This window comes from Phyllostomus discolor, chromosome 1 (genome assembly GCF_004126475.2).
Source record: "Phyllostomus discolor isolate MPI-MPIP mPhyDis1 chromosome 1, mPhyDis1.pri.v3, whole genome shotgun sequence".
In the NCBI taxonomy this organism is placed as follows: Eukaryota; Metazoa; Chordata; class Mammalia; order Chiroptera; family Phyllostomidae; genus Phyllostomus; species Phyllostomus discolor.
This window is the reverse complement of record NC_040903.2, coordinates 129,110,928-129,138,633: the sequence shown is the minus strand read 5'-3', so window position 1 is coordinate 129,138,633 and position 27,706 is coordinate 129,110,928. Positions and strand designations below refer to the sequence as shown.

The 27,706-nt window shown below is 36.4% G+C and overlaps 1 protein-coding gene across 1 annotated transcript in view; it reads left to right on the top strand.

Moving 5' to 3' along the window:
• MIA2 (MIA SH3 domain ER export factor 2) overlaps positions 1-26,939 on the top strand; it is a 115,906-nt gene extending 88,967 nt beyond the window's left edge. Inside the window, 6 exon segments of the mRNA XM_036028925.1 lie at positions 18,543-18,665; positions 24,232-24,290; positions 24,940-25,159; positions 26,243-26,316; positions 26,318-26,395; positions 26,397-26,939. Coding sequence (XP_035884818.1) covers positions 18,543-18,665; positions 24,232-24,290; positions 24,940-25,159; positions 26,243-26,316; positions 26,318-26,395; positions 26,397-26,423 — 581 coding nt within the window. The 3' untranslated portion in view covers positions 26,424-26,939.
• Positions 26,940-27,706: the final 767 nt, after the last annotated feature.

Genomic DNA, 27,706 nt, shown 5'->3' with positions numbered 1-27,706 from the left:
CCCTTCCATTCTAAATGAGAGCTTTGCTGGATAGAGCAATCTGGGATGTAGGTCCTTGTCTTTCATCACTTGGAATATTTCTTTCCAGCCCCTTCTTGCCTGCAAGGCTTCTTTTGAGAAATCAGCTGATAGCCTTATGGGAACTCCTTTGTAGGTAACTGTCTCCTTTCCTCTTGCTTCTTTTAGGATTTTCTCTTTGTCTTTAATTTTGGGTAACCTAATGATGATGTGCCTTGGTGTGTTCCTCTTTGGATCCAACTTCTTTGGCACTCTCTAGGCCTCCTGGACTTCCTAGAAGTCTATTTCCTTCTCCAAATTGGGGAAGTTTTCTGTTGTTATTTGTTCAAATAAGTTTTCAATTTCTTGCTGTTGTTGTTCTCCTTCTGGTACCCCTATAATTCAGATATTGGAATGTTTCATGTTGTCCCAGAGAATCCTCAGCCTCTCTTCATTTTTTTTTTTGAATTCTTGTTTCTTCATTCTGATCCAGTTGGATGCTTATTTCTTCCTTTTGTTCCAAATCATTGCTTTGAATCCTGGTTTCCTTCTTGTCACTTTTGGTTCCTTGAATATTTTGCTTTATTTCATTTTGGGTATCTTTCATTAGTTCTTTTATTTTTGACCAAGCTCAATCAGTTCTGTGAGCATTTTGATTACCAGGGCTTTAAATTCTCCATCAGATAGGTTGGCAGTCTCCTCATCACTTAGTTCTGAGGTTTTGCTCTTGTTCTTTCATTTGGGCCATAATTCTCTGTCTTGGAGCAGCTGAGAGGTTGTAAGGGAGCGGAGCCTTAGGTATTCACCCAAGCAAGGCAGCCCTCTTTGCTGGGCTGCCTGTGTGGGAGGGGCCAGAGAGGGAACAATGCGGCTTGCCTGCTTGTCTCTAGGGCACTTTCTAACAGACTCTCCTGTCAGATGGGAAGTATCTTCCATCATAGCAACCTCAGCCTTAGCCCACAGTCAGCTCTGAGTCTTAGTTTTTTTCCCCTTAAGTCAGTTCCTCCCTTGCAGCTGTAGGGAGCTTGGTAGTCAGCCCCATCCCTCAGCCGCCTCCCTGCTTGTTCTGGTTGATTTTTTCTTTAATTCCTTGGTAGTTAGAGTTCTGTGCAGTTTGATTTTCTGGTTATTTTGGTCGTTTATTGATTTTAAATTGGTTGTTATCCTCCTTTTGGTTGTGCAAGGAAGCAAAGGGTTTCTACCTATGCCTCCATCTTGGCCAGAACATGTAGACTTGATTCTCCTATAACCCCTAATTTGAATGTATTTCAGATTACTTAGTTTGCTGAACTTTTACTTATGCCCAGTATTTCAGACATTGTTACAGAAAGTTAGCTATGTCTGCACTGTATAAATTAGTTACCTTTAAAACAATATACTATTTCATATTTCTCCCTGAGAAGCTGGAGAAGGAAGAATATTGTGGTTAAAAATCTTTAATTTCAGGAAATTAACCTTTGTTATGGTAGTATGTGTATGTTCTCTGAAGTGATAATCCTTATTCTGTGTAGCTCCTGCTTTGTTTGATATCACTGAGAATATTAGATTCATAGAGGTAGACACTCGTGTTACTTTTGTTCAGAACACCTAGAACAATGCTAGGTACGTAGTATTTGTTTAGGAAATATTGTTGAATGAATGAATACCTAAATCTGAGAAAGCTGAGTATTTTTCCTACTGCTTTTATATTTAGAAATATATATGCTGTTACTTACAAACTTAATGAATTTAGAAAAGGGTGGCATAGAACATCTTTGAAAGATTCCTTGGAGATGTTTACTTTAATATTCATTTAAATGTGTTTAGGTGTGATAAAAATAAGATTAATAAATTACAACCTCAGTCCCAAAGGACTTGATTATAAGATTGTGGCAGATATCATATCTTTACATCTGTGTAGACCTTCCTTTAGAGAATTCACAAGTTATTGGTCCCAAGAGTCTCTGCTTATGTTCTGCCTTTCTTCCTAAAGCATCATCTGTTTGTCCTTGGTGCATCTCTATCCCATCTAAATAGTCACTGAACAGGTTTCTGGGTTGGTTCTTTTATTTTGTATTACAAATTGCTAATTGGTAAATTAGACCATGAAACAGGGAATAAGAAGACCTAGGTATTTATTTTATCATTCTGTTAATTTCTTGTGTAATCTTAAGCATTTCATTGTGTCTGTCACTGTTTTCTCACCTCTAAAATATGGACTTCTGTGAAATAGAGGAGTGATGATACTCTAAAGTAATCCTCTCCCCCCTTTTTTACTTTCAAAATAGCATTTTATACATTACAAATTGCATATTCAAAATTATCTTATAGTTTACAACTACATAGGAACTTAAAAAATGTGAAAATTAGCAATGATATTAAAGGAGCAATACCACAGTTGAACTGGAGTGTCTTCCCTGTCCCCTTCCTGGCATATATAACAGTGCTTTTAGAAGTTGCTTTTGTAAGCATGAATTTGTTAGAAAAATATTTGAGTTTTGTTTTGTATAAGTCCTGGCTTGTTTTTAAGTGTGCTTTAGGGTTCAATGACTTCTTAGAAACAACTCCATGTGTAGATACAAAAACTATTTTGTTCTAGGGAATTTACATAATTTAGCATTTATATGTCATGGTAATTCTTGAGAAGTTAATAAAAATATTTTTTATGACTGTGCACAAATACAAGGAATAATTGGGATACAGAAAAAGCACACACATGTCAAAAGAGTTGAAAAGATACATCATTTGACTATTTTCAATGTTTTATTTTTTCCTTTTGCTAACTATAGTATACTAACTTATTTCCTAATATTTATACTTCTACGTTTCCAGGCTTATGATCCACAGTGACATTTGAGTTTTGGTTTGTTTGATGTACTAAAAGCATGTGAGTCACTCTTCTCTAAATCCAGCTAAGAAACACACTTTTTTCAATTTTTAAAAACTTCTTATAGGGAGGCTTCCTGATCCAGGTCAAGTAGTAATGTAATCAAATTGGAAAATGTTGACATGAGTTGGCTATGATTAGCAATGTAATAACTAGAGCAACTAATAGAACACTTGCTTAAAGAAATACATTCAAAACACTAGAACATATAAATTAAGATGAAATTCTAAAAGATGTCCAAGTAACTCATAAGACAGGAGAAAGAAACAGAAAAATAAACAGAGGGAACAAATAGAAAAACAAACAAAAAATGGCAGATGTTAAAAGGGTTTGGCATGAAATATTCAAAGTGATGAAAAGGAAGAATACAGCCAAGACTGATTTACCCAGGAAGGCTGTCATTTTTTTAATATATTTTATTGATTATGCTATTACAGTTGTTCCAGTTCCCCCCTTCAGTCTCCTCCACCCTGTACCCCCTCTCCCACCCACATTCCCCCCCCCTTTAGTTCATGTCTATGTGTCATACTTATGAGTTCTTTAGCTTCTACATTTCCCGTACGATTCTTGCCCTCCCCCTATCTATTTTCAACCTACATTCTATGCTACTTATTCTCTGTACCTTTTCCCCCTCTCTCCTCCTCCCACCCCCCTGTTGCTAACCCTCCATGTGATCTCCATTTCTGTGGTTCTGTTCCTGTTCTAGTTGTTTGCTTAGTTTCTTTTGGTTTTGCTTTAAGTGTGGTTGTTAATAATTGTGAGTTTGCTTTCCTTTTACGATGCATGTTTTTTCTTTATCTTCTTTTCTTAGATAAGTCCCTTTAGCATTTCATAAAATAAGGGCTTGGTGAAGATGAACTCCTTTAACTTGACCTTATCTGAGAAGCACTTTATCTGCCCTTCCATTCTAAATGAGAGCTTTGCTGGATAGAGCAATCTGGGATGTAGGTCCTTGTCTTTCATGACTTGGAATATTTCTTTCCAGCCCCTTCTTGCCTGTAAAGTCTCTTTTGAGAAATCAGCTGACAGTCTGATGGGAACTCCTTTGTAGGTTACTTTCCCCTTACCTCTTGCTGCTTCTAGGATTCTCTCCTTCGTTTTTACCTTGGCTAATGTAATTATGATGTGCCTTGGTGTGTTTCTTCTTGGGTCCAACTTCTTTGGGGCTCTCTGAGCTTCCTGGATTTCTTGCAAGAATCCAGGGGATTCTTTATTATTTGTTCAAATACGTGCTCAATCTGTTGCTTTTCTTCTTCCCCTTCTGGCACCCCTATAATTCGGATGTTGGAATGTTTAAAGAGGTCCTGGATGCTCTTAAGCTTCTCCTTGTTTTTTTTTGAATTCTTATTTCATCATGCTTTCCTGCTTGGTTGATTCTATCTTCCTTCTGGTCCACTGTATTGTTTTGAGACCCAGTTTCCTTCCCTTCACTATTGGCTCTCCTCCGTGTATCTTCCTTCATCTCTTTTATGGTAACCTGCATCTTTTCATCTAATTTGCACCCCAAATCAACCAATTCTGTGAGCTTTCTGATCACCAGTGTTTTGAACTGTGCATCTGATAGTTTGGCTATTTCTTGGTCGCTCAAAAGGATGAGTCCTGGGGGACTGATCTGTTCTTCTGTTGGAAACATGTCTCTCCCTGTCTCTCCTGTTTTGTTTTTTTTTTCGGTCTGGTTGCTCTTGTCACAGTGAGGGGCGGAGCCTTAGGTGTTCACCAGGGCTAGGCACCGTAGTCACTAGATGGTGACGTTATATGTGGGGGCGGGGGTGGGAGTGGGGATGGGAGGGAACAATGGCAGTAATTCCGTTCTCCTGGGATCTCAGTCACTTCTCTGGGATCCTGGACTGTGAGCTCTGCCCTGGTCCACAATCGCTGCCCCTGTGGGTCTGCCAGCCGCAGCTTGCGTACTCAGGGTCCACCGCTGCGTTCTTGTGTGCCCCGGATGGCTCACATGCGGAGTTCACGCCAAGTTCTCCCCGATCTCTGCACGCTGCCGACCCGGGCCGCCCGGCTTGTCCTCTTGGCCCCTCCCCCCAGTCTGGATGTGCGGGTCTACCTCAACTTCTTGGCTGTCCGACTTCCATTCAGATAAATTTTCTGTCAGTTCTGGGTGTTTTTCTGCCTCTAAATTGTTGTTGTTCTAATCTTGGTTGTGCGTGGAGGTACGGTTCGTCCACCTATTCCTCCATCTTGCCCGAAGTCTACCGGAAGTCTGTCATTTAAAATTGGAGAAATAAGAGCTTCCCAGAGAAGAAAAAACTGAGAGAGTTTATGACCAAACGAATACTATAAGAAATGTTAAAGGATCTTTTTGAAGAAGAAGGAAAGAGAAACAAACCAGAAACAGAGGAACATAGTAAAAAGAATAAAATGGCAATCAATAGTCTCCTATCAATAGTCACCTTAAATGTAAATGGCTTAAATGCTCCAATCAAAAGACAGGGTAGTTGAATGGATAAGAAAACAATCCCTACCCATATATATATGTGCTGTCTGCAAGAGACCCACCTCAGAAGGAAAGATACACACAAACTAAAAGTAAAGGTATGGAAAAAGACACTCCGTGCTAATTGGAAAGAAAAAAAGCTATGGTAACAATACTTATATCTGACAAAATAGACTATAAAACAAGGCTGTTGTAAGAAAAGACACTGCTTAATGATAAAGGGAACAATCCAAGAGATTATAACCTTGTAAACATTTATGTATCCAACATAGGAACACCTAAACATGTAAGCAAGTCTTGATGGACATAAAGGGAGAGATTGACAGCAATAAAGGAACAGTCATAGGAGATTTTTTTAAGATTTTATTTATATTTAGAGAGAGTGGTAGAGAAGGAGAAAGAGAGGAAGAGAAATATCAATGTGTGGTCACCTCTTGAATGCCCCCTACTGGGGACCTGGCCCACAATCTAGGCATGTGCCCTGACCAGGAATCGAACTGGTGACAGTTTGGTTCATAGTCCACGCTCAATCCACTGAGCTACACCAGCCAGGGTCCTAGTAGGGGATTTTAACACCCCATTGACATCAATGGACAGATCTTCCAGACAGAAAAATCAACAAGAAAATGGTGGCCTTTAAGTGACACACTAGATCAGATGAATTTAATTGATATCTTCAGAGTATTTCACCTCAAAGCAGTGGAATATACATTCTTTAAGTGCAAATGGAATAATCTCTAGGATAGGACATGTTAGGACAGAAAACAAGTCTCAGTATATTTAAGAAGATTGAAATCATATCAAGCATCTTCTCTGACCATAATGGCATGAAACTAGAAATCAGTCACAAGAGGAAAACTGAAAAATATAAAGATATGGAAGCTGAATAACATGATACTAGACAATGAATAGGCTGAACAGTGAGGGCAAGGATACCTTGAAACAAATGAAAATGAGAACACAACAACTTGAAATCTTGGGACACAAAGAAAGCAGTCCTCAGATGAAATTTATAGCATTACAGGCATACCTCAAGAAACAAGAAAAATTTCGAATAAACCATCTAATGGAACTAGAAAAAGAACATCAAAAACCCTTAAAGGAAGTAGAAGAAAGGAAATAATAAATAACAGAGCAGAAATAAATAAAATAGAGTCTAAAAAAAGGCAATACAAAAGATCAGTGAAACCTAGAGCTCATTCTTTGAAAAGATAATCAAGATGGACAAATCTTTAAACAGACTCATCAAGAAAAGGTGAGAGAGGGCTCAAATAAATAAAATCAGAAATGAAAGAGAAGTGACTACTGACACCAGAGAAATAAGGGATTGTAAAAAATAATCCCAATAATCATATGCCAACAAATTGGACAATCTGGACAAAATGGATAAATTCCTAGACTCATACAATCTTCCAAAACTAAATCATGAAGAATCAGAGAATCTAAATAGGCGGATTACAACTAATAAAATTGAAGTAGTAATTTAAAACCTCCCATAAAAGAAAGTCCTGGACCAGATGGCTTCACGGGTGAATTTTACCAAACATTCAAAGAACTAACACCTATCTTTCTCAAATGATTCCAAAATATTTAACAGGATGGAAGAATCCCAAGCTCATTTTACAAGGCCAGCATTATTCTAATGTCAAAACCAGGTAAAGAAACTACAAAGAAAGAAAATTATAGGCGAATAGCCCTGATGAACATAGATGCTGAAATTCTCAACAAAATATTAGCAAACAAGATCCAGCAATACATACACTAAAAGACCATACACCATGATCAAGTGAGATTTATTCCAGAGATGCAAGATTAGTCAATATCTGCAAATCAATAAATGTGATTCACCGTGTAAACAAAATGAAGGATAAAAAATCACATAATCATATTTATAATGCGGAAAAAGTATTTGATAAAATCCAGCACCCATTTGTGATAAAAACTCTCTGCAAAGTGAGAATAGGGAATCATACCTCAACAAAATAAAGGCCATTTATGACAAACCCACAGCCAACATCATACTCAGTGGGCAAAATCTGCAAGTGTTTTCCTTATGATCAGGAGCAAGACAGGGATGTCTGCTTCACCACTCTTTTTAAAAAGTTTTTATTTATATTTAGAGGAGAAAGGAAGGAGGAGAGGGAGAGACATCAATGTGAGAGAAAATCAGTTGCATCTATCACACCCCCAACTGGGGACCTGGGCCGCAACTCAGGAATGTACCCTGACCAGGAATCTAACAGGCAACCTTTTGGTTCCCAGGATGATGCCCAACCCATTGAGCCACATCATCAGAGCTGCTTTCACTACTCTTATCCAATGTAACGCTGGATTCCTAGCTATAGTAATCAGACAAGAAGGTATCCACATTGGAAAGGAAGAAGTAAAGCTGTCATTATTTGCAGAAAATATGATACTGCATATAGACAACCTTAACCATTCCACCAAAAATTTACTAGAACTGATAAATGAGTCCAGTAAAGTAGCAGGATAAAAAATATCCAGAAATCAATTGCATTTTAATACATCAATAGTGAACTATCAGAAAGAGAAACTAAGAAAACAGTCCCATTTACAATTGAACACACACACACCCACACAAAATACCTAGAATTAAGTTTAACCAAGGAAGTAACATGCTTATCTTCAGAAAATTATAAGACACTGAAGAAATTGAAGGAGATAAAATAAGTGGAAGCATATTCTGTGATCATGTATGGGTAGTAATGATTTACATCATTAAAATGTCCATACTACCCCAAGTAACCTATAGATTCAGCACATTTCCTATCAAGATACCAGTGGCATATTTTACAGAACTAGAACAAGTATTCCAAAAATTTATGTGAAACCACAAAAGACCCCAAAGAGCAACAACAATTTTGAGAAAGAAGAGCAATCAAACTGTATTATAAGGTCATAGTTATCCAAACAGCATAGTACTGGCATAAAAACAGACTTATGGATCAATGGAACAGAATAGAGAAGCCAGAAAGAAACCTACACCTTTATCGTCAATTAATATTTGACAAAGGAGGCAAGAACATACAATGGGGTAGACAGTCTGTTCAATAAATGGTGTTGGTAAAATTGGATGATTCATGCAAAAAAAAAAAGAAACTAAACTACCTTCTCACACCATAAAGAAGATTAACCCTAAAAATGGAGTAAAGATTTACATTTAGACCCGAAACCATAAAGATTCTAGAAGAAAACAAGTAAAATCTTGGTTATTTCTTGTAGCAATACTTTTTTCTGATACATCTTCTTGGGCAAGGGAAACAAAAGAACAAATAAATGAGACTACATCAAACTAAAAAGTTTTTTGCATAGCAAAGGAAACCATCACCAGAAATGAAAAGACAACTCACTGATTGTGAGAACATATTTTCCCATGATATATCTGATTGATAAAGGCTTAATATCCAGAATTTATAAAGAACGTATACAGCTGAATACCAAAAAACAATCCAATTAAGAAATGAGCAAAGGCCTGAATAAACACCTTTTTAAAGAGGACATACAGATGGCCAATAGACATATGAAAAGTTGCTCAGTGTCAGTAACCATCAGAGAAATTCAAATTAAAACTACAAGTCCAAGTGGCTATCATCAACAAATGAACAAACAAGTGTTGGCAAGGATGTGGAGAAAAGGGAACCCTGGTGCACTGTTGGTGAGAATACAAACTGGTGCAGCCACTGTGGAAAGCAGTATGGAATTTCCACAGAAAATTAAAAATGGAACTGTTTTATGACCCAGCAATTCCATTTCTGGGAATATATCCAGAGAAATCTGAAACAGTAATTAGAATATATGAACTCCTGTGTTCATTGCAGCATTATTTATAATAGCAAGTTTTGAAAGCAGTCTTAGAGTGTTCATCAGTTGGTGAGCAGATATAAAAGCAGTGATACATCTTCACAATGATGTACTACTTGGTTGTAAAAGAAAGAAGGAAATCTTAACTTTTACTACAGCATGGTTGAACCTGGAGAACGGTATGCTAAGTGAAATGAGGCAGTCAGAGAAAAACAAGTACCACATGATTACGCTTATACGTGGAATCTAATGGACAACATAAAACAGAAACAGACTCATAGATACAGAGAGTAGACTGAAAGTTCTCAGAAGGTAAGGGGGTTGGGAGACTGGATGAAGCAGGTAAAGGGAGTTGGCAAAAAAACAACAACTCATAGACACAGACAACAGTGTGGTGATTACCAGAGGGAAGGGGGTGGGAAAGCTAGAAGAGGGTAGAGAGGGGATAAATGGTTATGGAAGGAGACTGGACCTGGGCTGGGGAACATATAATACACAGATGATGTATTGGAGAATTGTACACCTGAAATCTATATGTTTTTATTAACCAATTTCATCACAATACATTTAATAATAAAAATAAACAAACATACAAACAAACCATGACTCAACTATTTGCTGTCTATACAAAACTCATTTTAATATAATAGTATAGGTAGGTATGTTGAAAGTTGAATGATAGAAAAAGATACACTGTGCACACATTAATCCAATGAAAGCTGCGGTGGCTGTTATTTATATCAGATAAAGTAAATTTCAGAATGAATTACCAGGAACAGAGAAAGACATTACATAGTGATAAAAAGAATCAAGAAGAGACAGCAAATCCTAAATGTGTATATGCTAAACAATAGAGCTACAAAGTATGTGAAGCTAAATGTGATCCAGCTGAAAGGAGAAATAGACAGTTGGCACAGTTACAGTTGGAGACCTCAGCACCCTTCTCAGCATTCATAGCTAGACAGACAATCATCAAGGATATAAATAAGACAGTGATACCATCAACCAATGTGACCTAATCTACAATTTACAGAATATATCACCCAGTGGTAGCAGAATACAGATGCTTTTCAACCTCCATCTGAACATTTCCGAAGATAAATCATAGGCTGGGCCTGAAACAAGCCTCAACAAATTTAGAATTGAAATCATACAATATGTTCTCTGACACAGTGGAATCAAAGTGGAAAGAGTGAACTATTGATCCAAGCACCAGTTTGAATAGATCTCAAAGGCATTATGCTGAGTGGGAAAAAAATCTTGAAAGGTCATATGATCCATGTATATAACACTCTCAAAATGATAGAAATGGAAAACATTACTTGTTGCCCTGAGTTAGGTTTAGTAGGGAGAAGAGAGTAGATGTGACTTACAAAGATAGCATGAAGGAGACCTTAGTGGAAATGGAAAACGTGTATTTTTGAGTGTGGTGGTGGTTACACAAATCTGCACATGTTCTAAAATACCTGGAATTATACACATGCATTGTACCAACATTACTTTCCTGGTTATTATATTGTGCTATAGTTAATAGAAAATGTAAACATTGGGGAAAACTGGAAAGGTTTCACAGGATCTCTCTGTAATATTTTTGCTGTTCTGAGAATCCGTATTTTAAAATCAAAACTAAAAAAAAATCCTTATTTGGTACAATACATGTAGGAAAGTGCAAGTACTTTTACGTGTCTTGGTGATGTTTTTCATAGTTTGAGTACACCCATATAACTAACATTCAGATCAAGAAACAGTTTTCGTCTAATGAATTTAGTAAGAAATCTTTACAATTTTAGCAGAAAAATATTATTGATGAATGAATTTTTAATCACATATCATATAGTAGTCAGTTGGAATTTTAACAGGAATATGTTCTAAAAATAACTAGCTCATTATAAATTCTTAATAAAAACTGCAACAAAAATTTAACCAATATGACTTACCTTGCTTAATGCTCATTCTGTCAGAAATGGAACTTTATTCTGCAAATCCCTCATCCTTGTTGCTGTTGGTTCAGTAGAAAAGCCTCTCTTTGAATCACAACAGCTAACATTTGATTGATCAAAGCAAGTCACATGACAGAATTTGGAATCAGTGGGCAGGGAATATATTCTACCTCTTGAAGACAAGGATATACAAGGAGGGGTAAAGAATTGATGTCATGAATGCACTGCACCTGACGGATTTTACTTTTATCATTTGTTTTTACTTATTCTATAACTATGTTTATTCTATTCCATTAATTATGTTATTAGAATTGTCCCAATTTTTTTGTCTTTGCCCCCCTCCACCTAGCAACCCCTTTTTTCTCAGGCAATCCCCACACCATTGTTCATTTCCACAGGTCACGCATGTAAGTTATTTGGCTACTCTATTTCCTATGCTGTGCTTTACATGCCCATGGCTATTGGAGCTTTTTTGTTTTTAAAGATTTTATTTATTTTTAGACAGAGGGGAAGGGTGGGGGGAGAAAAAGGGAGAGAAACATCAGTGTTTCAAACATCAATTGATAAGGACAGTTTTTAACTTTACTTTGAGAAACAAAAGGAGGCTAAGCAGATGAAAGCAATTTAGATAGCTTTAAAAGCACAGACATAGATTTGACTTGACTGTCTTGTGATTTGTACACATTTATACAGATCATTGTCCTGTAATCTGAACATTCTTTCTAGACAAGATTCATTTGATAGAATTATAGTGTGTTTTAAGGTAGGCTTATTTTTGATCACCTTGTTGAGATTTGGATTCTTCATAAACTTAATAAAGTGCCCTAAAAACTTCAATGCTTTTATCTTCTTAAAGGATGCTATTTACTTTAATGTTGATTAAACAATTTTGGGCTCTTGTATAGTGTGTAGCTTTTATATCACTTGTATCTTTTTGTATAAATTCTAATTGTTAATATTTGGTTAAGTTATTGCTTTATATATATATATTTACATAAACTTGAAAAATCTGTGTTTAAGTTTTTTTCAGTCTTTCTGATGAGAGTAGATTAAGGAGAGATTAGTGTGTGGTGACAAATTTAAACAAATTTTTGAAAAATGTTTTCAGTAAAAGCTAGAGATGGTAACTTGTGGGAGAGGTATTTTTGTTTTTTAAAGATGGGAAATATTACAACATGTTTATTTGCTGATGAGAATAATCCAAGATAGGAGAAATTGATGATGTATTGGAGAGGTTATCATTATAAAAGTGAAACCCTGAGTAGTAGACAAAACACATGGGATCCAGAGTATAATTGAGAAATAGAGCTGAATCCTTTTTGTGCTTTGTAAAAAGAAGCAAGTGGGTACAGATCTAAAGATGGGTGAGGGTGACTGAGGATACTGATGTGGCAAGTTTATTAACTGGAGATGGGAGACAAGGGGGATTGTCAGGGTTTTGAAGAGAGAGAAAAAGGTAGACAATAGCCAGTTAGAGGAGTGAAGGAACTCAAACATTAGTGAAATGTATGATCAGAGTAATGTTGAGTATCCATATGAAATTTATGGTCATAAATTTGAGTGAGACCAGTCAGTACTGTATTTTTAATATAGTTTATACTAAAAAATTTCACCATTACATTTATGTTGGGGCCCTTACATTGTGCCAGATACTATATTAAGTGCTTTTTATAAGTCATTCTAACACACTTGAGGGTGTTATTCACATTTTACAGATTAAGAAACAAAAATGGAGATAATGTAACAAAATCCTGTATATTATCTCCCAGATGTATATGTTAATATTTGCTTCAGATGTGTGTGTGCATGTGTGTTGTACATGAGTCTGTTTGTGATTGTGTAAATAAAACATAAAAATACCACACTATCTGTACAAATAAGCTAAAGTTTATTTTAGTTCCATCTCTGGGGCCATCTCTGGGGCCTTTCCCAGAGGCAACTACTCATGAGTTTTGTGTGTGTAAACTTAAAATTTATATATGATATTCAAGAAAATGTATATTTCTGTTTTATCAAGTTTCTTTATCAGCAATATGGTCTTGAATTCTTTCTGTTTCAATATGTATAAACTTTAATTGCTGTACAGTATTTCAGTATATAAATATACCACAATATATTCATCTAGGCTTCTTTGGTGAGTATTTAGGACAGTGTTACCAGTGTTTCACCAATACTAACAATGATGCCATGAACACTTTTTTACACGAATATTCTTTTATTTTTATTTATTTCTATATTTATCCTCACCCAGTGTCATGCCCATTGATTTTAGAGAGAGGGAAAGGGAGCAAGAGAAAGAGGGAGAGAAACATCAATCAGTTGCCTTGTGCACATGTGTCAGTTGGGGACAATCCCTCAACCTAGGCATGTGCTGTGACTGAGAATTGAACCCATGACCTTTCAGTTTACAGGACAGTGCTTCAACTAAGCCACACTGGCCAGGGCTGCACATAAGTTCTTTATAGATGATTCCAAGAAATGAAATTGTTGGGTAACAGGGTATGCATATTTTCACTTTTAATAGAGACTGTGTCATTGTCCTCAAAACGTGCATAGCTGTACATAAAGTATTTGAGAGTACCTGTTTCTCCAAACCTTGATGTAAAACTTTTTTCAACATTTCCAGTCATATGAGTTAAAACTCTTATCTCATTTTTCTTTGTAGGTCTTTAAGTGAGCTTGAGAATGTTTTAATTTTATATATCATATATGTTTCTTTCTTTAAATTACCTGATCCATTTTATCTCTTAATAGGAATTTTTAGTATATTTTACATACTAACTTTTTGTATTTTGCAAATATTTTTTCAACTTATTATTAATGGATATGATTATTATACATGTTTCAAATTTTGTTATAGGTAAACTAACCCATCTTCATTTTTATACAGTTTTTGTTTTGTTTGAGACCTCTTCCTAGATCAAAGAGATAGGCTTAGTTTTCATCTAAAAATTTAAAAAATCGGGCTGTGCAGGGCAGAGGGGAATTAAGGGGGGAAAATGGGACAAGTGTAATAGCATAATCAATAAAATATATCATTAAAAATTTTTAAAAAATTGTTTTGATTTCTAAGCCTTTAACCAGGATTTTATTTTTGTTTTAATGTTTAGGGTGAGGAGGTATTTTTACCCCATTAGATGTTATTTTAATAGTATATATTGGTTTGTCAATTTGCATCACTTTTTATCTTAAATTAAATCTTTATATTTGCATAAGTCTGGGTCTTAGACACCTTTTTAAAATAGATTTTATTGATTATGCTGTTACAGTTGTCCCATTTTCCCCCCTTAATTCCCCGCCACCCTGCATACTCCCTCTCACACCCATTCCAACCCCTTAGTTCATGTCCATGGGTCATACATATAAGTTCTTTGGCTTCTACATTTCCTATGTTATTCTTAATATCTCCCTATCTATTTTCTACCTACCATTTATGCTACTTATTCCCTGTACCTGTTCTCCCATTCTCCCCTGCCCCTCCTGGTGGATAACCCTCCACGTGATCTCCATTTCTGTGATTCTGTTCCTGTGCTAGTTGTTTGCTTAGTTTGTTTTGGCTTTTTTTTTTTTTTAGGTTCAGTTGTTGATAGCTGTGAGTTTGTTGTCATTTTACTGTTTGTATTTTTTATTTTCTTTTTCTTCGATAAGTCCCTTTAACATTTCATATAATAAGGGCTTGGTGATGATGAACTCCTTTAACTTGACCTTATCTGGGAAGCACTTTCTCTGCCCTTCTATTCTAAATGATAGCTTTGCTAGATAGAGTAATGTTGGATGTAGGTCCTTGCCTTTCATGACTTTGAATACTTCTTTCCAGCCCCTCTTGCCTGCAAGATTTCTTTTGAGAAATCAACTGATAGTCTTATGGGAACTGCTTTGTAGGTAACTATCTCTTTTCCTCTCACTGCTTTTAAGATTCTCTTCCCTTTAATTTTGGGTAATCTAATGATGATGTGCTCTGGTGTGTGCTTCCTTGTGTCCAATTTCTTTGGCACTCTCTGGACTTCCTGGATTTCCTGGAAATCTATTTTGTTTGCCAGCTTGGGGAATTTTTCCTTCATTATTTTTTCAAACAAGTTTTCAATTTCTTGGTCTTCTTCTTCTCCTTCTGGCACCCCTATGATTCAGATGTTGGAGTATTTAAAGTGTTGTGGAGGTTCCTAAGCCTCTTCTCACTTTTTTTAATTTTTGTTTCTTCAGTCTATTCTAGTTGGGTGTTTCTTTTTTCTTCTGTTTCAAACCATTGATTTGAGTCCCAGTTTCCTTCCCTTCACTGTTGGTTCCCTGTGCATTTTCCTTTATTTCACTTTGCATAGTCTTCACTTCTTCCTTTATTTTGTGACCATACTCAACCATTTCTGTAAGCATTCTGATTACCAGTGTTTTGAACTGTGCATCTGATGGGTTGGCCATCTCTTCATCACTTATTTTTTCTGGAGCCTGGATCTGTTCTTTCATTTTGGCCGTATTTTTTTGTATCTGTACTCCTGTTACCTAGTAAGGGGTGGAGCCTCAGGTATTTGCCAGGACTGAGCAACTCACATTGCTTTGTTGTGGCACTGTATGTGGCATGGTGTCCGAGAGGGAACTGTGCCTCTTGATTAGCTCTCGGCTCGCCTTCAGTCATTTCCTCCACTAACTACAGGCATATTGGGCCCTTCCAAGTGGGTGGTTTTGTATATGTTCTAGGACCCTGTGGGTCCCTCCAACAAACTCTCCTGTGAGGCTGGGCGTTTTTCCTGACACCTTAACCCCCATAGGTTTTTTCATTCAGAGGTTTTGAGACTTTATTTTTCCCACACTGGAACACTGGTTGGCGTGGTCTGTCTCACTCCCCAATTGTTCCCTCCGGTTTATCCACTGCAAGTGTGGGACTGGCTGCTCCACCAGCCTCCACCTTGCTGTGAGTCCTCTCTGCCCAGCTGCTCCTCTCCGCCCCTCCTATAGGTCTGGATGAATGTTTGTCTAGCTCCTTTGTTGTCAGACTTTCATACAGTTCAATTTTCTGGCAGGTCTGGTTGTTCTTTGTTGTCTGTCCTTCAGATGTGTGAGAAGATACAGTGTATCTACCTAGGCCTCCATCTTGGCTGGCAGTCTATTATACACTTTTTCTTCGCCATTGTTCTCTTTTTCCTGAGTCATTACCTATCAATATCATTGCTTTTAGCAACTACTTCTGGAAATTTTTCTTTTCATTTCATTTAAATTCCTTAATTATTAGATTTTTTCATTTTCTCTTTTAAGTGGAAATGGTTATTTTACTTGGTGAATGAGCAGTATTGAATTTAAAAAGAAATTCTAACCTTTAATCCATCTTTATAATTCTCTTTTCAACCATGTTGATGTTCCTGTTACATGATAGGACTCCAGATTATTAAAGCAGGTGGTCAGGGAACAATTGTAGTCCAAGATTTGTTAAGGAATGAAAAGAGATGAACAGCATTTTTGTTGAAACTAGACATAATTGAATTTTATTCTTATTCTTAGTTTATGAAATTGCTGCAGAATGCCCTGTATACTTATTCCCACCCCGTTTTCATTTTTTAACCTGATCCTTTTCCTTCTCCCATTCTTTCTGATCAACTCTTTTCTTACAAAGGTGGTAGAAAACAAGTAAGAAAGCAAAAAAGAAAGGAATTTATGTCCTATTTGCTGTATTTAAGCCTTTCATTGTGATATGCCTTCCACATAATTCATCTTATTACATTGTGTATGTGTACATGTATATTTGAGTTTGACCAGAATATCCTTGTTCACTTGTTCCTTCTTCCTGACTTACAGGGCAAGCTTTACCTTCTGTTTGACAACATTCTGATTCTTTCGATCAGAATTACATAGACCACCTCTTATATTATTTGTATGTCCCTATATTAAGGCATTGATCCCATTCTGTGTGTGTATTTCTGTCATTAGACTAAGAGCATGCATGGACTGTGCGAAAATCAATTAGTCACTCTGGCATATAATAGGCCCGGGTAGATTTAAGGAATGGATTACTTTTGCCAGTAGAGGACAGTGTGGATATATAATTTTTAAAATAGTAAGCTTGTAGCAAAATTTTATGTTTCTGAAGTTGCTGATATTGTGGGGATGTATTTTAGATGCAAAATAATGATATGGTATCTGAGACCTGATTAAGAAAGAGTCGTGAGGTTTTCGCATTTCCCTATTTTCTCCCCTTGCCCAAGTCTGCAGTCTGTATGTTTGGAGTAGAAAGGGGAAACTCAGTTTAGTTCTTGGTGCTTGGTATTGGTCTTTTCTTCCTTGGGGCTAATTCAGACCCTTTGAGACAGCTCTGCTAAGATTCTGAAAGGGGGAGGAAATGAGCCTTTAAGCCCATGTGGATCTGGCTCTCCTAAGTTATATCCGTTGACCCTTGGGAGCTCATTAAATGTAATTCATTCTGTGTATTCTGCTTGATGCCACATGATTTCTTGGGTTTGTGTGGGAGAGGTGTATCAATAAGGTTCCATGGGACTGAGTCAGGTGAGGACTGGCATATCCAACATTGTATGGAGTTCATATTATGAACCACTGCCTAGAACAGTTATAGAAGGTAGTTTGGGGCCATTTGTTTGTGTGTATAAGGATAGGAGAGAGTCACACAATTCCCCCATATTTGTCTTTGGGCTTCCACATATTTGACTTTCCCCATATTTTTTGTACTTGGGCATATGCAAACCTAATCTGTCAAAAGTTTGCCATCACCTATCAAGGATGAGGTACACTACCTATATGTTTTTTCAAGAATGATGAGTTCTATAGGGACCCAGGAATGACCACTTTATCATCTTAACCCCTGGGAACAAAGGAGGGTGGCTGTAGAAGCACCTGAGTCAGAGCCTGTGCCCAGTTGTGCATCTGTCCAGATGTCTGTAATCTGAGCATTGTGAACCTTCCATTCATCTGTTTTGTCAGAATTTTCCTTTTCAGTTTTGGAGGGACACTAAATTCCAAAATACTGAAGTTACTGACAATTTAATCAGTAATGAATGACCTGTGAATAATTTGCTTTCTACATTGGTGACCATTTCTTTTATTATTGTCTGTTCTGCTAAATTTTTTGCTATACCAACAACATATTCTGTTTTTTCTTTCTTTGCTGGTAGCTATCTTTTCATAGTCTTTTTTGACATATTGATGTCATCTGTCTCCTTCTACTGTTACTAAAATGGAAAGTTATGTAAATATATATAACTAAATTATATTCACATTTTAATTTACACATTATAGTCAAACTTTAAAAATTTGGGGTAGCATATTATGCTTGTGTTTATTATAAAAGCAAATAAAGTTATTGCCTTTAGTGCAATATGTAATTTTCCCAAAATTCTTTACTATTATTTGCCAAGAATATGGTTAGAATCTTTTAGAAAACAAGAGAAATGTCTGTGTTCAATATATTAAACTTAAGTCAACTTGATTTATATTTATGATGGTGAAAATATTTAAAAAATTGTTTTTTCAGGCCAACCTTATCTTGATCCAGCTCTTCCTCCACAAAGGCAAGACAGATTTTATCCTAATACTGGTAGACTATCTGGGCCAGCAGAACTCAGAAGTTTTAATATGCCATCACAGGATAAAGCAGGTAATACATACTTTGTATATATTTGTGTTTTTTTAAATAATGGTGGCAAACTAAAAAACTAGAAGCTGAATAAAGGACCATATAATTGCTATATGTGGTAACTCCAAAGGCCACAGTTTCTTTTCTGAAATGTTCCTGCTTTTGCATTTCTTGTTGTGTTGGACATAGTCTGTGGTGCCCATGGTGTCTGTGTAGACGTTGGTGATTGGTGTGGGCGCCATGGTAATGAGTTGACTCTGTTAACCTGTGATGGAAAGTTTACTCTGTTCCATGATTAATTTTGTAATTTTCCCAGTAAACTTACATATATCCTGTTTAGTCATGAGGGAAATTAGGCTAATGTGAATGGATATGTGAAAATTCACCAGAAAAATAATTTGGGTGCATGCTCTGTTGCTGGTTTAATCAATTTTCTTATTTAAACATTTTGTGTAACATTTACTGAGGAACCTAGTATTTGTCAGGCTCTCTTTTCCTTAAATCACTACAAAGCAACCCACTGAAGTTGGGAAGTGTATGTATCTAATGTATCAATTAGAAGTATATAAAGAAATTAAGAATATAAAAAGATTAAAACATAAATAGAAAATTAATATAAATTTATTGGTAAAAGTTTCTTTAGGAAAGGGTATATAGTTGTAGGGAGAGCATTATTTGTTTGAACTAATCATTTAGAAAATATTTTTTAATAATAATTAGAAAACAGACCTATGGCCTAGATTTCTATTATTAGTTATAATTAAATTCTTTTTGTTAGGCTTTTGAAATTGTTTTCCCTCATTAATTCATGCATAATGGAATGAAAACATATGTATAAACTACTGCTATTTAATTTTTTTACATGTTTATTTATTTATTTTTGGTAATTGAACAACATCCAATTAAGCAGATAATATTTAAGTGCTTCTTGTTTAGAAGGTGCCCTGCATGATATTGCAGACAATGTAATTATAATAAAGCATGGTTTATTATAATTATACTAATAATTGGGGGAGAAAGACATGTATCTTTAATGCTGGTGAGAATAGTAAGTCTCATTAGAGAATGTGCTGGGTTCACAGGAAGGGAGAATGCTTATCTGTCTGAGGGATCAGGGGAAACTCCAAGAGGGATGTGCCACATGAGTTATTTTTGAGAGAATTTGAAAAGTCAGTTGGGAGGTGGGGTCTGTGCCAACAATAGTATAAGCAAACAATGAGAAAAAACAATAACAGTCATGTGGATAATCACTGTAGAACTGGGATATTGACCACTTGACAAGGTCTTTGAGGATTAAGTGAGTTAATGTGTGTGGAAGCGTTTTGTGAATTGAAAAGTTTTATATGAATGTAATGTATTACTATTGCTTTGTTACTATTTGGTATTTACATGAAAGAGAATGGAGAGAGGTATGGTTGAAATACATTGACTTAGCACCTAGTGGTCAATAAGTATTTTATTGAATGAAAGTGAATTATGTCATTTAACCTTCACAATGAACCTATGAAGGTAGACACTAGTATTTTCATTTTTTAGATAAACTGAAACTCAAAAAAGTGCTTATGATCTTGGGATAGAAAGTATCTGAGGCAGGATTTGAACCCATGTCTGCCTAACTTAAGCTATAGCCTTGATCCCTATTCTTTTTTGAAATGACAGGGTAGTGGACCTCTTGGACCCAGTTATTGATGCACTAAATATTTATAGAATGCTCACTGTATGACAGGCATTATGGAAATCGCTCTGTTTCAGTGGTGAGCAGGAGCTCAGCATTCCTTATACCTTGAGGTTGTGCATATAGTGTTGCACAACATAATGACAGAAGTAATGAGTACAAAATGTTATGGGAGCATGTGGGGCACTCACCAAGATGGGGTGTTAGTATTTGTGTGTAGGCTAGTCAAGAAAATCTTCTTGGAGGAATTAGGTGGGCCAAAATAATGGTGATAATATTTTAGGAGAAGATTTAGAATTAAGAGTGCCTGGTAAGTTTTGGCTGCAATGTGGAGTGTGAGTCTGGGTATATTGAAACAAATAGTGAAGAGGTAAGTAGTGCATAGAGTTTTCAGGGCCTTGCTGGGGCTGGCTGCGATGAGGCAGCAGGCTGCTCAGGCGGGGCTAACTTAAGGATAAATTGAGACTCAGAGCTTGCTGTGGACTGCAGCAATTGCTTTGGTGACAAAAACTGCCAGTCTCACACAGAGTTTGTTGAGAAGTGGACTAGAGCCAGCAGGGGAGCTGCACTGTTCCACTGTTCCCTCTCTGGCCACCCCCCCCCCCCCCCCCACACACACACACAGGCAGGGCTGCAGCACAGCAAGGAGGGTTGCCCTGCCCAGGTGAATACCTAAGGCCCTGCCCTATTACAACTTAACAGGGACCCCTAACAAAGAAATAGGGCCAAAATGAAAGAACAGAGCAAAACCTCAGAAAGAGAGCTAAGCAATGAGGAGATTGCCAACCTATCTGATGGAGAATTTAAAGCCTTGGTAATCAAAATGCTCACAGAAATTGTTGAGTGTGGTTGCAAAATAGGGGAAAAAGTGAAGGCTATGCAAAATGAAATGAAGAAAAGTGTATACAAAACCAACAGTGAAGGGAAGGAAACCGGGACTTAAATCAACAGTTTGGAGCAGAAGGAAGAAATAAACATCCAACCGGAACAGAATGAAGAAACAAGAATTCAAGAAAGTGAAGAGAGGCTTACAAACCTCTGGGACAACTTGAAACATTCCAGTATCTGAATCATAGGGGTGCCAGAAGGAGAACAACAGCAGCAAGAAATTGAAAACTTATTTGAACAAATAATGAAGGAAAGCTTCCCCAATCTGGTGAAGGAAATAGACTTCCAGGAAGTCTAGGAAGCTCAGAGAGTGCCAAAGAAATTGGACCCAAAGAGGAACACACCAAGGCACATCATCATTAAGTTATCCAAAATTAAAGACAAAAAGAAAACCCTAAAAGAAGCAGAGGAAAGGAGACAGTTACCTACAAAGGAGTTCCCATAAGGCTATCAGCTGATTTCTCAAAAGAACCCTTGCAGGCAAGAAGGAGCTGGAAAGAAGTATTTGAAGGAATGAAAGGCAAGGACTTATATCCAACATTACTCTATCCAGCAAAACTATCATTTAGAATGAAAGGGCAGAGAAAGTGCTTCCCAGATAAGGTCAAGTTAAAGGAGTTCATCATCACTAAGTCCTTGTTATATGAAATGTTAAAGGGACTTATCTAAGAAAAAGAAGATAAAAAATATGAACAATAAAATGACAACAAACTCACAACTATCAACACATGAACCTAAAAGAAAAGAAAAACAATGAAAACAAAAACTAAGCAAACAACTAGAACAGGAACAGAATCAGCGAAATGGACATCACATGGAGGGATTTCAGTGGGGAGTTGGAAGGGAGGAATAGGTAGGGAATAGGTACAGGGAAGAAGAAGCATAATTGGTAGGCATTAAATAGACAGGGAGAGGTCAAAAATTGTATAGGAAACAGAGGACTCAAAGAACTTATATGTACAACCCATGGACATGAATTAAGTGGGGGAAATGCTGGAGGGTTGGGGGGTGCAGGGTGGAGTGAGGGAAAAGGGGAAAATTGAGATAAATATAATAGCATAATCAATAAAATATACAAAAAAAGGTTTTCAGGGTCTTGCATACCTGTTTAGAAATTTGGACTTTATTCACAGGGTAAACACATTAAAAGATATTTTAAACAAAAAATATATATAATCAGATCTGAATTTTAGAGGAATTGCTGTGATTGCATTATGGTGAATAGATTGGAGGGAGTGGAGGCAGGGTAATATTTTAGGAGACTTATGATAGGAATCTACATGAGTGGTAGTGGTAATTTAGCAGAGGGGATAGATAAATGGGAACAGACATAGAGAAAACAGAATTGGGAGGAATTAGAATTGAAGGCATGTGGGAGTCAGGAAGAAGAAGGAATCTTGGCTGATGCCCAGGTTTCTGGCTGTGGCATCTGGGCCATTCATTGTTCTGAGACAAGGAACAAGGAGCAGCAAGGAAATTTGACAAGAAAGATTATAAGTTACATTTTGAACTTAGAAAATTAGCAGTGCCTCTATTACACCTGCATGAATAGTCAGATAGGCAATTCAAGCTTTCAGGTCCTAGGGGAAATATCTAGATGGGAATTAAACATCTGGAAGTCATTAATAGTATGTATACATCAAATTAAAGCTGTAGGAGTAGAGGGGATTTCTCAAGGAGAGAAGGGCACAAAAATTGGGCCGATGGTGGAATGCTGAAGAGACCACTATGTAAGCGTGGTTAGAGGTAGTGGTACCCTCAAAGAGACTGAAGAAAGCAGCAGCTAGAAAGAAGAGATGGAGAGAAGGAGGGGTACTATCACAGAAATTAAAGGCGAGAGGATTTAAAGAGGGAGGGAGTCAGCATGGTGAGAAATAACATAAGGACTGTGTTTAGCAAAAAAAAAAAAAAAAAAAAAAAAAAAGACTGCTTTTGATCCTGGGGAAAACCATTTCAGTAGAACAGTTGATGTTGCAAATAGATTACAGTAAAATGAGAATAAAATGGGAGGAATTTTGAACAATGTGTATAGAACAGTTCTTGACTGTTAAGGAACAAGGTAGCTAGCTGTAGGGGGATTCTGTGTCATTTTTACATAGCAGTTGGGAGAGACTTGCAGAAAGGGAAGAGGGAGGCAACAGACCAAGGAAAATCCCTAAGGAAGCTGGAGGGGAGGGAGGGATTCTGAGCACAGAATCAGAGTTATAGATTGTCTACAAGGATCCTTTTCCATGATAATAGGAGGAAATATCAGAGCAATAAAATTGCTGTTATATTTATATGTTTGATTAGAAAAAGTTAAGGGAGTTTCTAAGTGTCTGGAATAATACTTTTGAGGAGAATGGGGGTTGGAAATTGCTGAGGAGAAAACTGGCTTAGAAGACACAGAAGGAAAGCTAGGCAGTAAGCAGCTGTCAGCCTGGAGTGGTGCCAGTCTTCATGGCTCCGAGGTATATTTTACCCCAGAAGTGCTAAGTGGCTCAGGCATAAGAACAGTGGAAACAGAGAGTTGCATTAATTTAGAGCTGGAATGTTCTTAGGAGTCGGAGTAGTTCTTGATAACAAAGTTTAGGAACATTTGTTTAGAAACAGTGGCTAAATTCAAAGGCTAGTCTGTACTATGTGATGGAGGAATAAAGAAAGAAAGGTGAGAGGGAGGAAAGGAGGAGCAAAAGAGGGAAGGAGAGAGAAAAAAAGGAAGTGAGGTAGGAGTAAAATGAAAGAAGGAGGACAGAAGAAAGAAAGGAGGAGTCATGCTTCTTCCTAGGAGTCTCACAATGCTGCTTGGAGCAGGATTGCCTAGGAACAGGCTGCGACATGCCTTTGCAGAACTTTGATTATTTGAGTCTGCCAAGGTTCCCAGGGACCTCAGTCTTCTCTGTGGCCCTAATAAAGGTTGCTGGTGTCAAGCTGGTTTATGTGCTGATGAGGGGAATGGGGAAGCATCACTGTTCTTTGTGATCTGGAGCTATTCTAGGAATGTGGTGGTAAGTCATGTATTCATGGTTTAACTTTTATATCTAGATGGGCCAAAGTCTTCAGAAATGGAATCCAGTAGAAATGACAGCAAAGACGATCTTGGTGTAAGTATTGAAAGTGGAATTTTATTGTTTGGGAACCTTCTAATCTCTTGGTTAACTGGAACAGAAACTTAGCTAGGAATCTAGTTGTCGATATATAGCTCTTTTATTTTGACAAATACACTTCCTACTTAGCATTATAGCTGTTTCTTTTCTGGAATGTACCTAATGATAATAAAATACAACTTACAGACTGTAATCTGTCTGTAAGCTAGAGGCTTGAGTTATTTTATTATAGTTAAACAAGAATTTGGATTTTCTCCCCTTGGATTTTTGTTTGAATGTTTTGAAGTATATTTTTGTTACTGTGTTTACAATTTTGGTTTTGGTTGCCTTATTTTGTGTTGAAAATATAAACATAAGCATCTTCTTTTCAGTATATGCTTGATAAAAGAATATATGATTTTGTACTCTTGGGCTATTCGTGTGCTATATCTTGAGTCAGAATATTACTTTGTTGGTTAAAGCTGTTTTCTCTTTGAGTTAATAAAATATTTGTGATGGCAAAAATCCATCTGATGTAGAAATCTGTTTGAATCTTTCCCTGGAGACATTTAAGACTATCATGTACTGCTTTCTGCCTAGCTGCCTAGGAAATGGTTACAAATTTTGCTGTTATTTTTAGTGACTGTCATCTGTCAATTTGTTACAGAATTTAAATGTGCCTGATGCATCTCTCCCCACCAAAAGTGAAGCAACTGGCCCTGGCTTTGTTCCTCCAGTCAGAGGTCCGTTGCTCCCAGTGGATGTAAGGGGCCCGTACATGAGAAGAGGTCCTCCTTTCCCTCCGCCTCCAGGCAGCATGTATGGAGCTTCTCGTGATTATTTTCCTCCGAGGGACTTTTCTGGTCCACCACCTCCTCCATTTGCAAGTATGCTTTTTTTAAAAAAAATTAATATGTTTTACAGCATAAATCAGACATGTTAAGTCCACTTCCTATTCATGTACTAATATAGTGGAGGAAAACTTTCTCACATTCTGTGAGTGCACCATTACTTTGGTACACTGCCTTAGGGAAGGCAGCCAACCATCAGTAGACTGTAACGAGTTTTCAGCTTGACTCATCTCAATAATATGGAATTATTTTTGTATTTTGCTTGTCAAGATCATTGAATTTTTGCAGCAGTCTTATGTTAAGACTGAAATTATTTGTACCTTATTTGACAGAAACTGGTTACTATGGCAATTAGTGAAAATAATTACAATTATATTTTAGCATTAAAATCACTGGCTAAAGTATTTTTAAAGTCAAGTCGTTTTTCTTAAGTAGTTCTCATGCAGGCCTACTTATTTAAATCTAAAATGTGTTTGGACTAATTGTTGAATTTATTGAAATTCTTTTAGCCTCACATCGGAAAAATGAAATACTTTATTGCTTTTATGTTTATACATTGCCATTTAGAACTATAGTTTTCTACAAAATAGATGCATGATTAGCAAACAGTAGGCAGAAGCCTGTTATTTTCCTGATGTGGTCGTTCCTTCCCTCATTCCTCTTTTATTTAAGATGTGAATTAAAGTGAATTTTGTTTGGGGAATTTTTAGGCAGTGTTTGATATAACTATAAATGTTTTAGGATAATATCAAATTGGAATTGGCAATTACTGGTCTGAATTTTAAGTCTGGTGAAAATATATTACATGGAAACTTCTTAAAAGTAAGTTTGTATAGTTTGAAATAATTATTTTTAAAAAGTGTTAACATGTTAGATCTTCATAAGTAAAAAATTGGGTCTAAAATTTATGATATTCCCTTTAATCATGTGTAGTTGAAGGAAGTATGTTTTTCTCAATGTTGTAAAAATTCCATTTGTTAGATCAAGTAATTATTCTGGTGTCAATTTTTGAATGTAAAGATAGGTAGGTACTAGAAGTTATAAGCTAATGATTTATTAGGGTTGCAGTATAGGTGCTTAAAAGTTAAAAGAATGTCTTTTATTAATCTTTTTGAACAGTGAGAAATGTCTACCCACCGAGAGCTTTTCCTCATTATCTTCCCCCAAGAGCTGGATTTTTTTCCCCAACCCCCAGCCCCACCCTCACATCCTGAAAGTAGAAGTGAGGTCCCATCAGGGTTGATTCCGCCTTCAAATGAGCCGGCTACTGAATGAACATCCAGAACCACAAGAAACTTGACAATATTTTTGGTCTCTTTTCAAAAGTAATTATTATTCTTTTCTTTTCTTTTAATTAAAATAATTGGGGTGACATTAAGATTATAGTTTACAAGTGTACATTTCTATGATAAATGATCTATATATATATATATATATATCAGAAGTAATTTCGCCTTCTCTCATGTTCTGTTTAAGTAACAGCTGTTACTTAAGTGGCTATACTTATGCTCAAATTGGAGCTTAATGAAATTACATTCTCAGGATACTATTTTGTAAATAAAGATGATTTAAATATGAATTTTATGAGTAAATTATTTCCATTTTATTTTATCCTACATAGTGTAATTATTTTAATTTGATTAACAAATCCACTATTACATAAACAATGATGGGGTTTCCTGTATGTAATTTTGCAGTTGGGGATGTTTTAAATTCCAAAGACTGTGTCTTTATGCCAAAACTGTATTTACTGTGGTTGTAGACAAATGTGAAAGTAACTTTATGCTTAATTAAATAAATTTTAACTGATTTAAAATCTTGTTCGACATTGATAATAATGAAATCAGGGCGTTTTTTCATAACTATGGTTACAAAAGTTAGTTTATTTCTCCCAATAGCTTTGAGGCTTAAAACTAATGCTTTATGTGGGCCTTTCCCATTCAATGTTCTTACCAAAAGTGTACCGTATTTCTTTTTTATTATTTATTCTATTACAGTTGTCCCAGTTATTTTTCCCTTTTGCGCCCATCCACCCAGCCCACTCCTCTCCATTGTCCATGAGTCATTCATTACAACTTTTTTTTAGTATATTTTATTGATTATGCTACTATAGTTGTCCCAGTTTTTTCCTCCCTTTTATTATCCCTCCACCTTGCACTGCCTCCCTCACCTTCCAGCATTCCCTCCACTTAGTTTGTGTCGATGGGTTGTACATATAAGTTATTTTTGGCTTCTACATTTCCTAACTCTCCTTAACCTCCCCCTGTCTATTTTATGCCTACCAATTATGCTTCTTATTCCTTGTACCTTCTCCCTCTCCTTCTCCCAATGATAACTGTGTGATCTCCATTTCTGCGACTCTGTTCCAGTTGTTTGCTTAGTTTTTGTATTTTAGGTTCAGTTGTTGATAGTTGTTTATTGTCACTTTACTGTTCATAGTTTTTGATGTTCTATTTCTCAGATAAGTTCCTTTAACATTTCATATAATAAGGGCTTGGTGATGATGAACTCCTTTAACTTGACCCTATCTGGGAAGTATTTTATCATCCTTCAATTCTAAATGAAAGTTTTGCTGGATAGAGT